General features: G+C 45.0%; 1 protein-coding gene and 1 long non-coding RNA gene across 2 annotated transcripts; one reads left to right on the top strand and one right to left on the bottom strand.

Annotated features, from left to right (window-relative positions):
• The first annotated feature begins 491 nt into the window (after positions 1-491).
• LOC119338079 lies at positions 492-18,429 on the top strand. Its single transcript, XR_005163788.1, has 10 exons — positions 492-937; positions 1,549-1,676; positions 2,393-2,487; positions 2,578-2,695; positions 3,044-6,044; positions 6,204-6,998; positions 11,770-11,867; positions 15,265-16,612; positions 16,711-16,764; positions 17,808-18,429. It is a non-coding gene; the product is annotated as an uncharacterized LOC119338079 (long non-coding RNA).
• LOC119338078 (probable indole-3-acetic acid-amido synthetase GH3.8) lies at positions 8,178-9,819 on the bottom strand. Its single transcript, XM_037610375.1, has 2 exons — positions 9,005-9,819; positions 8,178-8,920 (listed from the first exon to the last, which is right to left on the bottom strand). Exons 1-2 carry the CDS (start codon positions 9,051-9,053, stop codon positions 8,670-8,672), a joined length of 300 nt encoding a protein of 99 aa, XP_037466272.1. The 5' UTR covers positions 9,054-9,819; the 3' UTR covers positions 8,178-8,669.
• Positions 18,430-18,442: the final 13 nt, after the last annotated feature.

Raw genomic sequence — 18,442 nt, 5'->3', positions numbered from 1 at the left:
AGGCCGTGACATGCGCGGACAAGATTGCCGTCGAGAGATTTCGCGAGGCTTGCCCGTGAGATAACTGTGCGAGTTGTGCAACAGGGGATCGACTGAGGCCGAATTCTGTGGATTTTTGTAGGTTGTTTTGCTGAAATCGTGTAGGCGTAGTTAGAAAATTTGTTACATTGTGTTCGTTCAATTGTACATAGGAAATGATGAACATGACGAGTTGAAGTAAAAAGTTCCCCATCGGATCAGAGAATATTTTCTTCTTCTTGACTTTTCTGTTTATTAATTTCTTGGATTTTTCGGTATTTTTCTTTTTCTCCAGGGGCAATGCTCGCCGGCGGCGGACGCGGCGGCCAGGAGGGGGGAGAATGGCGGCGGCATCGAACCCAACTGCTTAGGGAGCGGCCGCGCGCGGTTCGGGGCTCGCGAGCGGCCGCGTGCGAGCCGTCCGATACAGCGACAATACATCGCGTCCCTTACAGGTAGGGGCATGGTTTTTTTCTTTTCCCCAATTCATTCTCCTCTCCTCTCTTTCGTTCCCCCATCCCATCCAGATCCCGGGGAAGAAGGGCGCGCGGGGGAGGCCAGATCGGCGGCGCAAAACCCAGCGCAACAGAGTGGCGGCTCACGCTCGACCGCGGGGTTGTGTCGGGAGGGGCGGAGATGGCCAGATCCGGCGGCGCGGTGGGTGAGGCGGCTCGCGCTTGACCCTTATGGTCTGTGGGGAAGGGAGAAATGACCAGATGCCGAGGCAGCGCGGTGCTTGCGCGCGACCTCAGGCTGCACGGGGAGGGTGGAGAAGGCCGGGCCAAATTCGTGCGTGCTGCGAGGAAGGAGAAGACCACGAGCGACGAGCGACGAGAGGAGGCTACTGGACGCGCGCGGCAGGCGGGTGAGAGGCGATGCCGACGACGCACCAGTAGAGAGACGCATCTTGAAAAGCAAGGTATGGTTCTTACCGACCCGATGTGTCTGATAAGGTTGTTTTCTAACAGATGTGTGATTTGCTTTTCCATTTCTGCTTTCTGATGATGTGGCACCCTATAAGGTCTAGAGTGAGGAGGAGTGACCCCAGGCAATACGTTTATCTTGTGATCTAGTGCTCTCTGAGGAGGTAGTGAAGTAGGCTCAGCAAATACATCTTTGTATTCTTCCAAAAGTTTGTTCACAGCAGTAGGAATGTAGTGCATTTCTTGAGTTTCAGTCACAATACTGTTTAGCTGTATCAAGAATGCCTGGACCCCTTTGTCAAGCAACTTAACTGCCTGTTCAGCTGGTCTTTCTACTATATTCTCTGGATCAGTATATATAGGAGTTGTAACTGTTGTTTTCCCTTGGACAGTGAAACTGAACTGATTCTGAGGTATATCAAAAGAAACTGGGCTCACTGTGGTAAACCAATCATAGCCCAATATCATATCATGACTTGCAGATTTAAGAGTCTGAAGGAATGTTCTAATTTCAGTTTAACCATTTGAAATGAACCGTTGGGTGTTACTGCATTAGAGACTAATAATATGCCCCCACCAGCTACTGAGATTTCCCTGGGTCTTACAGGCAGGAGATGGCAATTTGCTTTCACAGCAAACTGCTCATTCATGAAAGATGTGGAACTGCCACAGTAGGTGTTTGCACACTGAGCTGTTGACCCAAAGCATGAGATGATATAAACATAACTTGCTCAGGTTGCTCCACTATTTCTTCTTAACTTCCAATGCTTCTCCCTCATTCTCTTGTGGTCCAGTTTCATCTAACTCTTGTTGTAGCATATGCACATTAGGAACTAAAGTACACTTATGTCCATGCACCCATTTATCTCCACACCTCCAGCACTCTCCAGCTTTTCTAATTCTTTGCACCTTGTTATTGAGTGTTTCACTGTTCCTATTCCCATGAAGAGGTTGTTGTACAGCAGGGTTATTTTCCACTTTAGCTATCTGAGTTTGGGTCTGTTTCTGATAATAATTATGGTATGGAATTCCATATTTCTTTTGCTGAACAACTTGGGGAGGATGGCAGGGCTCAATATCCTTTGCCATACAGAATGCATCAGTAAGTGTTTGAGGTCTCAATTGTCTCAATTGAAACTTAATTCCATCTCTTAATCCATTAACATAACATCTGACAAACCAAAGTTCCGAGAATTAAGGATTTTCTTCTTGAATTTCAGCCATCAGATCTTCAAACTGTTTATTGTATTCAGAGACAGACAGATTACTCTGTTTCAGAGTATTGAATTTTTCAGTGAGATCATAAGAGTTCTGATTTGAAAATCTCTTAATGATCTCTTTGCCAAATTGTGACCAATTCAATTGCTTCTTTACAATGCCAGATCTTCTTAACCACACATCTGCCTCTCCTACTATATATAGCTGTGCTAATGACACTTTATACTCCTCAGGGGCAGCTAACATTTGGAAGTACTTGTTGCATTGTCTGATCCAGCCCACAGGATCAGTGCCATCAAATTTTGGGAATTCCAGCTTTGGTCCTTTAGTTAAGGCCTTCATGAACTGTGCCTGCATCTCTTGCTCATATGTCTTGAAGTAGCCCTGCCATAACTGACTCTCTCTATTTGGTTGGTAGTGTTGGAATGCAGGTGTAGGAGGTCTAGTTGGATTTGCCACAGGAGTGTCTTCCTCACCAGTCAAATCTGTAGTCTGAAAACCTGGGGGAAACCTACTCATGTTAACCCTGACCAGAGGTAAGTTCTGAAGTTGAGCTTCTTCAAATTGTCTTGTCATTTCTCTTTCTGCTTCCAAATGCTTACGCAGATATTCATTCCTTGTTTCCTGAGCCTGGAGCTCTGCTTGAGCAAGTGTTGTGATTTTTTTTTTGATATCAAGTGTTGGTGATTTTACCTGTTGGCTGGTACCACTGTCAGCAGCAGGTTGTCGCTGCTCTGCAGTTTTTGGAACGAGTGACTGCAGGACAGAACTCATAGCAGATAACTGTTTGCCTAACTGTAACACTGCTTGTTCTACACCCCCAATCTGAGTGCACATTTCACTTTGCTTGGAACTGATGGATGATACCTCTTGTTGCAATTTAGATACATCACCTCGAAGCACCTCTGAATCCTGTTGCAATGCGCCGAAATCGTCCTTCATGGACAAGACATCCTGGGCCAAATTCGTGCGTGCTGCGAGGAAGGAGAAGACCACGAGCGACGAGCGACGAGAGGAGGCTACTGGATGCGCGCGGCAGGCAGGTGAGAGGCGATGCCGACGACGCACCAGTTAGAGAGACACATCTTGAAAAGCAAGGTATGGTTCTTACCGACCCCAGTGACTAAATCTTTGCAAGAAGCGGTCGCACGACCAAACCAGATGGATATATGAGGCAACTTATTGAACCAGATACAAAACATTCCCCTTCTGCCTCTGGGTTGTGTTGCCTAGCAATTGTGTATGATTTGGCATATTTTTTTGCATGTAGATTTGGCAATTTCGTACTATATCTTACGCAACAGCACAACTGAATTTTTGGAGAGAGGGACTGATAATCAGTTTTCTGAGTTATCTTTAAATTTATGCTAGAGCTTGGGCTCGCGCAGGGGCCAAGGGGCTTGGCCAACTTATCGAGGAGACTTAGACATTTATACTAGGGTTGCGCCTACCCTTCTTACACGCGTTTGTATGTCTTGCTCACACCGCCTGTCGCGTATGTGCTTGCGAGACTACTGCTGTAACTTTCAAACTCTATTCCCTTCTATCAATGCAATGGATTTCAGGTTTGCTTGGTTGATTTGTCTTCCCATAATGTTGGAAGAAAGCAAAGCGGTTTGTGATTAGGTAGTATTAGCTCACAAGCATGTGCAATTGTCTCAGAAAATGATGTTTCTTAAAAATTAGAAGAATTTACAACGCTTATAAAAGCTTTCACTCTGTCAGCCTAAAGGTTTTAATCTCTAGAGGTTTTACTTGCATACTATTCAATTAGTACAACATGCCCTCTCTGAATCAATGTTTGGTCCCGAAATCCTTTCTTCGAGTTAACAACTTAATTAGTTGTTTTGAACTACTTGTTACTTGCATCTCCTGATCTACTATAGTAATTTCTGCAACATGAGTCTGCATGCTTATATATAGTTCTACATGTTTATTAGTTTATACATGGTTTACTAAATCTTTTACTTAAGAGATATTTTCTTCATTTCTGTAGAATTGGCTGGGCAACCACAAACAATATCTGAAGACAAACTGATAGCTGCATAGTTTTGCTTTGTTTTCTTTTGTTTACACATGTTTCCGTTTTACTACTTGCTATTTGATAATTTATTTGTTCTTGTGTGCTTTCTATTTGATATATGTAGTTTCTTGACTGACTAAGATGGTGTAGAGGCTCTGGCAGGAGTATTTGTATTTTCTGCCAACAAATAAGCTATTACAAATAATAACAAATGCAATATTTTCATACCAAGCTGGGTACAGAATTAACTTTTCATAAGAAAATAAAATGAACATACATTTACCAACAGAAGAACTCATAGGTTGTGTATTATTATTGTTTAAAAATAGCAATACAAGGCCTCACTAACGTTCCTGGAGGGATGTTTAGGTCTGCATCATGATAGCTCTCCTTCCAAATTATTTGACCTGTTTTTTCTACTCCAAGTTTATTGGCCCATTTTTTACTTTCTGAGGATATTGATCTGCTTTTGAGCATACTAAAATGGTATATTTAATGTCAAGTTCGGTGCTTGTATCACTATATTCTTCAAGAACCTCATTGTATCTATTTATCCTAGGATTGAAGATTATTGACACAAAAACTTCTGCAATTAAGAGAAGGTTCAGTTTCACTATTACCTTTGTTTTCAAATTAAACGGCAACTCTACTCATATTCACGCCAGCAGCATGCACTTTTTTACTCAACAAGCAAGAGGGATTAAATAAATTGGTGTTCATCTGAGTTACTTGCTGTCACTGCATCCATATGAGGTTGATGCATTCATTGTTAGTACGCCTCTATGGGGTTGATGCAAGATCAAATCAGGTTAGGTTGCGTGTGTGGCTGTCTGACATAGAATGGATACAGTTTAACAACTTTCATTTTAGTTAGCATGAAGTCTGTCGTTAATGTAGATTTTTCTTAACATTTGTTATTGCTTAATGCAAAGAAGCATCACTGTTAATTAATAAATTTATAGATGGTTCTTTGGTTCAGACTGCAGAAGCAACACATGATGTTACCACAGTGTTCAGTAATGTGCAACGAAATTTGTGAAAATGTACTTTGGTAAATAATCCAGTAATTTCACCCAGACCTTGCAAATGGTAGATATGGGAGCCAATGAAACATCGATAACATTTCTAATCTATTGTAAGCCTATCCTAGCATTTTTACTGTACAAGGAGTTGACTACTAGCACATTCATATGATCATCTCTAGAATCACAATTAACTCAGCTGCAACACAAAACAGATCTTCTTCCACTCTTGGGTGTTGTAGCACTGATTAAATTTCCTTAGGGTAACTATTTTACCTTTGCAACCAATTAATTGCTACTAATTTTGGGCAACTTCTCATTATCTTTACTATAATGGAGTGTTACAAAGGTGGTTTACGAATTAAATCATGATATGCATTTCTCATATATAAACTGTTAAGAAGAAAATATATATTTTACACAAGTTTGCACATCGAATGTTTGCAAACCATTGCTCCGCACTACTTGCCATCCCAATTCTTGATTCGTGCAGGAGCCGGCCGCTTCTCAGCTATTTGGATATTTGAGCCGTTCCATGCAATCTGCCAACCTGACGTGCCCTTATCAAGGCCGGCCGTTTTTACACCGCAAGGGATAAAAACCAGCGCCGGACGAAACCTAGCCATCGCCTCGCACTCGTGCCCCTCCCCTTCGCACTTTCAGCTGCCGCCGCTGCCATGCTCCCACCCTTCTCCTCCCGTGGCCTCTTGTCGCTGGGCCGCATGGCTGCGGCGGTCGACCTCCTCCTCGGCGCTCAACAATCACACGGTAGGGCGAGCACGAGCTGTCTGACAACAGCACCAGAGGGCGCCTCCACAGGGTTGGACAAGAGGATCTGAGGTGAGCCCATCCCCCTCGCCTTGTCCTTGTGTACTCGTTCTTGCTGCTTGTGCGCCGGTCTGTTTCTGTGTTCCTCGATCTGTACGTGCTTGTTTGTTCTTGACCGTTCAGTTCTGGTTACCTGAAGCTCATCCCTGATTTGCTTCTTTTCCCGTGCAGGTTGGTCCACTGTGTGCGGGTGCTCGTGGTTCTGGTCGGTTCCTCCTGCCGCGTCTTCAGTCACCGCTCTGCAGGTCGACCCCTTTTCTCCTTCTCTTCTCATCTCTCCAGGCCTGTGCTTGCGTTCTTGCAGCCGTGTATCTTCCTTGTGCTCTTATTGGTAGAAGCCTGGCATCTAAGAGCAGTATCATTTTCTGCTTGTATTTTTGTGCTTCCTCACCCTTTGGAATTGGGGATTTTTGTCACTTATCTGGATTATGGTGGACCTATTCCTTTTCTACGTTTCTGCTATATGTCCTACAAGTGACCTACTGATTTGCTTGTTCGAACTACTCACATGTGCCATGTTGGAGCTACGAAACAAACCAATGTTGTTCCAGATGTGATTTATAAAGATTATTCGTTGGACTGTAGTTGTAGTGGTTTGCTGTCGGCAAGATGCAGTCATTTGTATGGGATGCCAGCTGTTGATTTTCTGTTGGTCTTATGTGCCACTGGTTGCTTGCATGCCCCTTTTCTAGGTATATTTGGTAGGGTCTGTTCAAAAAAGATGTATTAATTGTATCATCTCAGGAATGAAAGAGTTAGATAGAAGAAGCCATGTGGGTATGCTGATAGGTCAAGGTGATGGATCCTCTTTACTAACATGCCATCTGAATTTAAGCATCATCTCCACTCTAACCCCCTTTTCCTGCAGCTTCAGAAGCACCAGCGATTATGTGAATTGGCTTTGGTGTTTAACAAAAGTTATTAGGGAGATGGAGCAGTTCCAGCAGAGAGTTAGTTGTCTTCCAGGTTAACACTGATTCCTGTTCTAGCTGTTTCGTATTTCCTGTAACCTGTTATGGTAAACATCTTGTCATAGGATTTATGCTTTACATGGTATTGTACGATGTGCTATGGAAGTACAGGAATTTAGTCTGCTTGTTTTTGGCCATCATCTTTAGATTTATTTACTAGCGAACCCCGCGTTGTATGTATTGGAATATCTTGCATGTACACTCTTTTCATCACATGGCAATTATAGGAAAAAAGCTGCATTGTAACCATCCCACAAGGCAATTAAAGAGAAAAGTTTTGCATTCATAACTATCTTATGATGGCATACAACTTAGATGGAAAGAAGACACACTATTACATTCCGGAGAAGATTCTCTTATTGTGACTAAACATGACGTGCTGAAAGGAAACTAACACGACGGGAACTTGCACGGTGGGAAGACACACAAGATACCAGAAGAGTTCAAACGTGAGTACAAATGGCATTGGAGCTTGAAATCAAATCATCCTGGTATAAACCCCCCGTGAGGTTAGGACCAATAATGAAATGAACCAAGATATACACTACTGTGTAGACATCAAGCATGCATCGTACTTGTTCCCAGATCGAACAACCTAGCTCTCATGTTTGGCCTCCTCCTAAGGTTGTTTCGTCTATAGTCCTAATACTTCCTTATATCAAGCATGCAAGCAATAACTCATGAGCTTCTCAAGACTGAGTCCCAAATCAGCGACCTCTATATTTTGTTTTCCTTCTTCACCCAAAACAATCAGCCTTAGCTCGGGAAAAGTTACAGAAGGAACAAAAATCCTGGTTGGGAGTCATATAGCGCTTTGTTATTAGCACTTTGTATCTCCGAAAAAATAGAAGATGTAACATAAGAACCTCACCTATCAGCCTTTAAACCGTAGAAAATTTACATGAATGTGAAATTTAAAAGACATTCTCGTTTTTTGGATTGCGCATGCAGTTTGTAACTGTGGTTGTGGTAATTGACACAAAAGATCGGATATATTCAAGGATCCTAACTGAACGGAAGTAGTTTAGTCGTGCTAAAGCTACAAATATGCTGCAGTATGTGGCTATGTGCTTGTGGCATTTTCGTAGATGCAATAAAGTGGTTATTATTACATAGCAAAATGGTATAATAAACAAACACATCTTAGTTCTAAATCTGTATATCCCTTGGAAAGAATGAAAACCAGCTACTACCAAACGTCATTGAAGTTTGGTGATGTTTTTTCGAGCTCATCAACGCTGGGGTCATGCGATAACATGCAACTCTGAAAAATTGTTCAGTCTGAATTCTGAACATAAGGTCTGGAGAGTGTCCATTTGTATACACTGATCATATTGAAAAGCAAAGGCTTGCCTAAAAGTGTCACTGCTTCTTGAGCACATACACTTAGTTTTGAGAGTAGTACTAAGGAGCGATGGATCCTGTTGAAAAACAAAGAGTAGGCTACCCTAAAAATGCAAGAGAATTTAGATGGAAACGTCGTATTTCGTTCAACGATCTCTCTTCAGTCAAAACTCAAAGCGCTGGGTGTGAGTCAGGTCCAGTACGGCAGGCCGGAGCTAAAGTACACCACGCGCACGAGTCTAAGCAGCTCGATGGCAGGCGGGAATGTCAAGCACACCGGGGCACCTTGTATCGGTTGATGGGGGGCCCTGCGGGAGAAGGCCTAGTCCATCAGCTCCTCCGGCTCCATGGACCCACCCGCCACCCTGCTCTGCCTGTAAACGGTATTCAGTGCCACCTCCATCTCCAAGCAGCGAGCGTCGAGGGTCTCTTTGTCCACCATCGCGCTGGCGCCGGCTCCGCCCGTGGTCAGCAGCTCGCTGTAGATAACGTAGTGCCCGGGGATGCTCTTTGTGCACGCCTGGCTGGTGTACTCTGCCATAGACGCGTCGTGGAACGCTCCTCGCGATTGCACTGCAAGGACATCCGTCCACAAAGCGAATATTGATGGAATGATGTATAAGAAGACATGGATGGCAGCACACAAAGAAGAGGCACCTCGAAGAATAGTTGCATCCTGGAAGAACAGGTGCACTGCTGCCACCATTATCCGCGTACCTCCCTCCTACGTTTCTCTCCTCGTGCGCAGCTCGACGTGCTTGTGGGCCCTTACTCTTGTTCGCGAGCATCAGCATTTGGAATGTGTGTGTGTGGCCGGCGACGCGCTCACCCGACGACCCCGGACCTGGTGCGGGGCGCATGCATCCTGCTGGACGACGTCGTAGTTATCGCCGACACCGTCGTAGGCTATGCCAGGATCCGGCGGTGGAGGAGCGTGGACGTCATCGAAGCGCCTAGTAGTCGAGCCGATGCAGTAGAGCAATCCGTCGACGCGACGGATTGAGGATGGTTCCCTCGGACGACGGCGTCGGCATTAGCAGCTGGTCGGAGCTGCCCCATGGCTTTTTTGTCACGCCTAGAGCGGCATCCTTGCCGTGCATGGCCATGCGTAGCAGCCGCCCTCGGCAACATCAACTCTCCTCCTTTCATCCCAACTCCACCCCGCCTCCCACGGCAGCACCACACATGTCGTCCTCCGCCGCGGCGAGCGCGTGGCAGCGCTCCCTCCGTTGTGCCCTACTGCGGTGCTGCGTGACGGCGTGGAGAACTGCCGCCATGCACATGCCGAACGGGGAGCCGCCTCCACATCAGCTTGTTTGTGTCTGCCTGCGCCATGCTGCAGTGTGCCGCCGTGCTTCTGCGAGGAGCTAGATCAACTCATCCAACCGCTGGCGAGGTGGATGGCTACGGAACTGGAGCCGGCGGCGGACGGTCGAAATCGCGGCAGTGATCAACTCGATGGAGAACATGCACTCGATGGTGGCTGTGAAAATGAACAATGAACACAGGAAATGAAGGGATCCTCTTTTATAGGCTCGTACGGCGGTGGTGATGTGCATGCAGATTTTGCGGGAGTCTTCTCCACACGATGAAGGATTTGACCGGAGGCTTCCGGATAAAACATGGGACACGCTGAAAGAGATCAATTAGAAAAAGAAACTAATGTAGCCATACCACGTAGTCATATCACGTAGCAAATTCTTGATTGGCCACCAGCAAGTAATAGAACAACAATATCTAGCGAAGCAAACTCCTGATTGCCCAAGCAAAATACATGCACTCAGGTTTATAGATAGCGATGGAACACAGCAGAAACGTCCAGATGGGCGGTCGAAGCGGCACCGCTGTTTCTGATGGAAAGACGGGCCTGACAAAGCAACACCAATTGGGCCAGCGAAGCACCGAAAACCAGTAGAAAGGCAGAGAAGCACCGAAGCACAAAGAATATGTGAGTTAATTGCACAGAAGTACCACAATTCGGGCATCACATGTAGATTGGTACCACGATTGCTAATACTAAAACGCGTATTTATACGTATTGACAGTGTATCTGACCGTTGGGGCCCGTCCGTTAGGTGCCGACGTGGCATATTTTTTGCAGAAAACCCCTTGGCTTTATATGTAATCACATAAATGCCCATTTTTTCGCAGGAAAACCGCCATTGAGAGGGACTTTTTTTTCGTTCGCGATTGAGAGGGACTTTTTTTTCGTTCGCGAGTTTTTCGCGGACTTGTTCGAAAGTTTCCGGCGAATTGAACAAATAAATAACCGGAACGAAAAAACGGGCGCGCGCGCGATTCGAACCGGCGACCTGCAGGTCTGCCGCCGGGCGCGCTAGCCACTACGCCACAGCTGTTGACTTGATACAGGCGAAATTTATATTGTACTAGCACACACACACTGGGCCGGCAGCTGGGCCAAGCAAAGCCTGCAATATTATTTTACAAATAATTTAGTAGATGCAAAATGATCATTTTTTAATAGATGCAAAATGATCATTTTTTCTTATTTTTACACAGGCTGTATTAATAGCATTATCTTTGAGAAAAATATTAGTTTGGTAAACATGCAGATTACTACATGTGTTATTTTTTGACAAATAGAAATATGAACCCGAGATTTTCTCAAAGATATGCCACGTCGGCACCTGACGGACGGGCCCCAACGGTCAGATACACTGTCAATACGTATAAATACGCGTTTTAGTCTAATTTGCAAAAATTTGGACGAATGTTGTTACTGACACCGAAAAATTAGCAATCGTGGTACCAATCTGCATGTGATGCCCGAATTGTGGTACTTCTGTGCAATTAACTCAGAATATGTTGGGATACAAAGTCAACCGATCTAATTGGCCCACCTATAACAGAAAACGCTAGGCATACCAACTGAACAGGTACGCACGTTCAAAAAATTTCAACCGAAAACCTAGAGACACCACACGTTTCTACACGGCCACATCCCAAATTAATACACGTGCCATGTATAGGTTTACCATAAGGTCATTTTCATACAAGTGGATGAATCTCAAGGCGAACACCTTGCCTGTAATAGAGGCTTGGGTATTGTGTCAGGAGCCTATTTTAGTGATTATGGATCCTTTGGTTTGTTTGGATTAATGGAGTTGGGATCTACATGTATTTTCTGCCTATTCAGTCAATGTAGTCTATATTTGTCTTCTGAATTGGTCTTCATTGTAATGGATCCGTGGAGGTGAAATTCAGAGTTTCTTTGGGTCTGTTTTATGTAGCTTTGTGGTTTGCCCTTCTGGTCTGATTGATGGTTTCCTATTAATGGTTGATGGTTACTACTACAACACTGGCTACTTTTATGCCGTGATGCCAGTTGAGGTGCTCATTTGGCGCATGTTCTTTTTTCTTGGATTTGATTATTGGTCGGCTAACATGGGATTGGATCGCAGATCTGTTCCTGTCCCCGTTTCTTCCTCGTGCGAGCCATTTCCACCGGCCTGTTCTTCGCCTGTGCTTCCAGTGACCATGTCTGCCAAGCTCCTAATGGGTGAGCTTCTTCTCCTCTCTTCCTATAGTGGTCTAGCTAGGCTCTTCTAGAGTGAACTGAATGCTTTCTGTTGGCTGGACTTTTCCTTCACAAACAGGGCATTATCTTCAATTCGTCCACAAAGTAATCGGTATATAAAAGATAACTAGCAAAAAAGCCTGTGCGTTGCAACGGGAGAAAAAACATAACACACGCTCTTAACCCAACAACCATCAAACATGATTTTTTTTTACTTTGAGAAGTTGTTTTTGAATGAGAATATTTTTTTAAATGGAATCCTTTTTATGGCGATGAACATTTCTTGAAATTGTGAACCATTTTAGTTTGGTGTTCAAGTTGATATTAGCCAAACTATGATGTCAATCTCCTCTTTAGATGATTATGCCTTAAATCATGGTGGTAATTTTTAAACGTATGTGTTTTGGTGGCGGTGGTTTATTATGCACTCGTCTAAACGCCTGGAGACAATTTATATCCGTTGGCGGTTAGGTTATATGTTTTCGATATGTGTATCCTAAACTGTGTATATATCTTAGTCTTCTATATAGTTTTCACAGCTTAATAGTCAGTCAGTATGATTTCATGAGGACACAAACAAACCTAAATTCAAATCTTGTAACAAAAATACCAAGCATCATATCCGGCAACAAGTGCATATAGGTTCAGAGAGCAACTACATGCGTGTACGTGGTGACTCGGAGATATTTTCCCCACCGTGAACGATCCAAACAAAATCAAATTCTAATTAAAAAAACATTTATCTTTTTCGAGACAAAAAAAACACGTTATCTATATCAGTTTAACGTTGGCTGATTGCTAAGAAACCAGCAGCCTCGCTGGTGTTCCACGCGTCTGAACACATCAGCTTCCCCCTGCGCACATGACTCGTGTCCAGCAGCCCCACGCACCGCTGCCTCCATACGACCTTATCTTCTTGCCTGGTCGTCTTTCCCGATCCCCATTCCATCTTCCCCTTGCGCCGTCTGTGCCACCATTTATCTCTCAATCGCCGCTCCTCCTTCAACAGCACCATGCCTAATAGGCTCGTCTCTCTCGCGGCCCGGCCGCCGGAGCTCGCCATGCTCTTCTGTGAGAGGGGGAGATGATAGTGCTGCAAGGCGACAGCCACCATGGTTGCGGGACGATGGCAGTTCCCGGCGGCGGCGCTGCGGGATGTTGCAAGGCGGCGACGGGCCACGGCGAGAGGCGTGCTACGACAGCGTCGACAACCACGGAGGTGCCGCGAGGCTGCGGTGATGCTTCAATTTCCGTGGCTACGCTGGGTGCTGAGCTGCGCTCCAAGGGCGGCCGCCGGTGCTACGACCACCCGCCGGTGGCTGCGTTGCTACGAGGCCGGCCCGGTGATTTCCCAACTCTATTTTCTTGGTTGCTCTGATGTGCACCGACAAGCGGTCCTGCCGAGGTCGTCCGATGTACGGCTAATGTGAGGCCACCGGAGCTGCGGGACTGGCACGGGCCGCACGGCTGCTGCCGGGACGACAACAAGCGGGGCAGCGACGCCCGGGCCTCGGCCCTTTTTTTGGTTCCTTCCTCGCTGGTACCAGGCTACCAGCTGTGTCTCAGTGTCTCTCTTCTCCTGAGCTGGGGCATGCACGCATATGTCGTATTGATCTTCCGAGATGTTTTTGTCTTTGCGGCAGGTCTTTGCCCACATTCTTATTTGATTCCCTTTCTTCTACTATTTTTCTTCAGAGAGATGGCCATGGCCGCTCGATGCCCGAGCGCCGCCGGCCAAGGACCCGCTCGCATCCAGACCCTCTCCATGCAATCCCCATCTCGCCGGAGACCTGAACCAAGTCCCATCCAGTGCCCGTGCCATTCTTCACCCTCCCGCCCCGCAGCTCCGTAGCCCGAGCGCTTCAGCCGCCTCACGCCCGAAGCAGAGGAGAGGAGCTCCCTGCCACGAGCCTCTCCAGTGCCGGCAAACCAGGCCGACCCCGCCTCCTTCTCGCTTCGTAAGAAAGCATATGGGTTTTTCTGTAAAATGCAAAAAAAATGATTCGTTCTTACTTAAAACAGGACTGCGGGTTAAATTCTCTGAAACAGAGTGATGTTTATGCAAAATCGCTAGCGACGACGGACGACAGAAACCCAATTTTCTTTATTATTATTAGGTAAAGGTAAAGATTAAAGTGGCTAAGCTAGAGGCAACGCCGTGCGTTCCCAGCGCCTCGCGTCATCGCTCCCGTTAATAGACACGTGTCCCTGTCTTTTTTCCTGGTTCACTGCCAATTTGCAGCCTGTTTTTTTGGGCTGGTCTGGTCGCTCTATCCTTCCTTTCTTTTTTTTTGGCCGGTCTGGTCGCTCTATCCTTCCTTTTCTTTCTTCTAGAGAGAACGAGAGAGGGCCAGGGAGAAATAAAGGGGAGCGGGCACCGCTGCCTCCACACGTCCGTCCCTAGCAGCCCCGCGACCAGGCCGCCGCCGCCGCCGCCGCAGCTCCCTCCCCTTCTCCCGCCTCCCCTCCCTCCCCCTTTCCACCTTGATTTGTCCACAGAGGGCGCGACTACAAACCCTAGGCCTGGTCCTTGAGGTTGTTCGGGCTCGGTGGAAACAGCGGGCAGTGCATCAACGATGATCAAGCGCAGCAGGACGGCGCCAGCTCATGCGTAATGGCTCGCCCTCTTCACCACAGCCCCCCTCCTCTCTCCCACGGCAGTGCACGGGAAACAGCATCGTCAGTGCCCCAAGACGGGATCGAGAGTCCCTTAATCACTTCTTTCGTCCTGGGTTGGGTTGTGCCAAGGGTCGGACGTCACCTCGCTGCTGCTAGGCAAGTTGGATTGATCCCGTGAAGCTACTCCCCAGCTTCTCCACAAAAGCCACTAAGTATTTGCCTCTCTATTTTCTTTTCATAATTAAATACTGTCACTGTATGGATAACTCTTATTGTGGAAAGAGCTATTTACTCTATAATGGATAGGTAGAGCCAAAGAAAATACATGCTTTAATCAGTACATGATTTGCAGCTCTGTCATGCATACTTATAGGAATATGAGTATTGGATGGTTGGGAATTTAAGGATATGAAATACTGTCTACACATATCATTTGAAGTGTTGTTCCTGAAACATTATAATCATTATGCTACAATAGATAGAATTTTTCAGCAGAAAGAAGGTGCATATTCTTTTCCATATGTTTTATTAATAAGCATCAATCTTCTCTGTTCTATGCGGAATGGTCCTATGATCATTTGCTTTTATGTATAGAAGTCAAGTCTTGTCACGTAGAAAGATGATATCATCGATGTGCTATATTTCCCAGTCAGCAAAATAGAAAATGAAGCTAGCTAGAAAGGTTGTTTGATGGACGGAAGGGGACCTCCACCGTCGCCATTCTTCTCCCTCCCCGACCTCCCGTCGTCGTGCTCTACAGATCTGGTCATGGCCACAACCGACGTAGCTTCCCCGGCCACCACCGACGACGCCAGCGAGGTGGCCACGGTGGTCGCTGCCGAATCCATGGAGGAGCTCACCCAGGCCTTCTCCTTGTTTTACTCCACGGCTGGGTCTCACCCCGGATCCATGGAGGACCAGTGCTATCTAGCTACGCAATCCCATCTAAGGCAAAGCATCTAGAATTTTTTGTACGAGTCAATTTTATACAGAATATATCTAGGAGGAAGTAATATATGAGTTTTCTTTTAACTTCCTGCTCTTGCTTACTCCAGTATCTTGTTTGTTGACAAAGGAATCAACCAACATTCCCCTGCAGATGGCATCCCACACCGTATTTTTCTGTATCATGCATATGAAAGGAATTTTTAAAATACTAATACACAGATTTCTCTTTACCCCTTCTGTAATTTTAGCTTGTATATCTTGCTTGGTGAAAAGATATTATGTCATCCTACACTGTACTTTCCTGAAACATGCATATGAAAGGAATCTCTCAAATACTAAAACACAGATATTTCTCTTTACCGGTTCTGTAGTTTTAGCTTCTAAGAAATGCACAACTACTATCTAAACCATTAAAGGTAAATTTCTAAGCAAGCTAAAGCTGTTGCTTCTCAAGAATATGCTATTTTGCAAATCCAAAGTTCAGTTAGAGAAGATAAATGTTGTACGGGGTTCTTGGAATGGACTAAGTTATCTTTTTATGTCAACAGTCTTAGATGATTTCCCTCTGTTGTACAATCATTTGGGTTGTTTTTTGCATAGTATGTGCATGCTTGATAGGAATAACTAGCTCTCAGATAATTCTTGGTGAGGCATGTCAGCATGACGTCCATTCCTCGTGTAAATAACTGAATTTGGCATTTGCAATGTATTCTATGAGCATGTGTACAGGCCTTGTTAGCTAGATAAATTTTCCCTGATTGTTGTTAGCGGCCTGATCACCTGTTATGCTACCCATTGTCTAAATGGAGGGCGAATCTTCTTTCTGATTCTTGGAGAATTAAATATACTATCGAGACATTCACAAAGGGCGTCCCTGATGCAAGGATGTACTTGAATACTCAGGAGACAAGGAAAAATTGTATATGTTACCTAAATAGGGTTTCCATGTTATTTATTTATTTGTGCTGCTTTTGTGCAGCAATTAGATTTTGTGACACTAATATTGTTGTTTGTTGCAGGCACGGTATTCACAATAGCGTCCTATTTCAACGGCTCAAACTGTTGGTCCTCGCATGGCAATGTTCCCTGCCGGTGTTCGTGGAGTTGGTCTACAACAATTTTATGGCCAGCAACCTTCAACGTTTATTAACCCACTACAGGTGAGCAGAGTTAACTTTTTTTCCCTGATGGATGCAGACCTTGTTAGCTAGCTGAATTTGATATTGATACTTGATTTTGCTAAACACAATGTGTGTAGATATATAGAAAGAAGAGAAGAAGAATAACCTTGAAGATTTTGGTGAAGAACAAGGTCAATTCTCTCTCTCTAACAAAGTCACGTTTGTTCCTGCATTTTGATATTATGATTTATTTTATGCCTCTTGATATTTACTAGCTCTCCTCTAAGATTGCCTAACTAGCATACATATCCGAGCTAAGACATAAGAGTTTAAATTTGTACATGTGAGCTGCACATTAAGATACTATCAGCATTGTTTAACAACACTGTTGTTTATTATTCGGGTTTGTAAATACTAAATAGTAATCCATACCATTGGTACGTACGTTACTGCAGAAGCAGTACTATTGATTTAGATGTAGTAACTGCGTCAATCTGAACCTTTTGGCAAGTTCATGCATTAACGTTAGGGTCCATCGATGAAACAAATCCCAAACATATGAATCGTGAAGCACGTCGCCGGAGTAAGGGAAAAAATTGTTGGAGTTGAAGCACATCATGTAGGAGAGTCGGGATAGGTCGTGGTCATAGCAGCCGCGTGCAAGCATAGAGGAGTATGGTGTTTACGCTAATTACTTATACATTGATATTATTGTTTGATGACTCTGAAGGAAGAAGAAAATGGCAAAGAATCCATCAAAATTCATGGTGTGGATGTGAAAGGTTGGGGGATTTTCAGATGGATGCGCCATTGATGGTGGTTGCGAGCTTGGCGGCAAGCTTGGATCGGGAAGGTAGAGGTAGTGGGTGAAGAGGAGGACGAAGAAGAGTGCTTGAAGGGTAGAAAATAAATTAACAATGCTGCCTAATATAGTAAAATGCATTAGTTAAGATTCTAAAGATGTATATTTGGGATAATTGACGTTGAAGCACTAGCATATTTATACCCCTGTTGCAATACACGGGCTTATTAGTTCAAATTTATTTTCTTTAAGGGTTTTTGTAGGGACGGTGTGTATCGCACTTAGAGAAAAGCTCTATAATTTAATATTTTGTCTTCACGTCTTGCTTGCGCACCGCATAATCATATTGTCCACAAATAACACCAGTTATACGTCTCTATCTACCAATGCATACTTGCACTGTTAGTCTAAGAATCAGTCTTTGGGACACAGAGGAGACGTCACAGGCAAGGAGGGAGGGGATGTTTGCCTACCGTCAGAGGGTGGGTGAAGGAAGGGAGGAGTAATAAGACGGTGCATGCAGAATTCAACTGGTATGAATATGAAAATATGTAGACGGATGACGTCTATTGTGGCATTCACTAAATAATTATCTATTTGATTTATTCACTAATATCTGTTTGAATCAGGCATGTACACGTGAGGGAGAGAAGAGGAGAGGAACATTGACATTTTTCATGCTTTGGACAAACATTTTTATTCATAGCTTTCTTTTTCCATGGGAGCACATGAGCGTGGTGCCGTCGTGGTAGAGCTTGGGATGAAGGGTGGGTCCAATATAGAATCAGGAGGTATTAACATCAAGATGGGAAAGCGGTTGCCGCCCTTATCCCTTTACTGGCCGGCCATAGCGGCATTGATCACTGGCTCACTTAAAACACAAGTTGATGGACTTTGTGATCAGAGTGAGGGTTGAGTGAGCAGGGGATGGGAGCTGCGGTTGAGAGTGAGCGGGATGGAGGTTGCGGTTGGTCTGTTCAGTTACAAATCTGCCTTGTTGGCTCGGGGGCGTCACATGCCTCCTCCCCCTTGATGGTAGTGGCGGAACGACACAAATACGAGGGTGG

Source organism: Triticum dicoccoides, chromosome 7B (assembly GCF_002162155.2).
Source record: "Triticum dicoccoides isolate Atlit2015 ecotype Zavitan chromosome 7B, WEW_v2.0, whole genome shotgun sequence".
NCBI lineage: Eukaryota > Viridiplantae > Streptophyta > Magnoliopsida > Poales > Poaceae > Triticum > Triticum dicoccoides.
Note: the sequence above shows the minus strand (reverse complement) of the source record. Positions and strands in the feature narration are given on the sequence as shown.

Excerpts from the sequence above, each read along its gene's own strand:
- LOC119338078 (XM_037610375.1), bottom strand. The coding sequence starts at position 9,053 with ATGGTGGCAGCAGTGCACCTGTTCTTCCAGGATGCAACTATTCTTCGA. Across the intron at positions 8,921-9,004 it reads GGATGCAACTATTCTTCGAG|TGCAATCGCGAGGAGCGTTC; the intron begins GTGCCTCTTCTT and ends ATGTCCTTGCAG.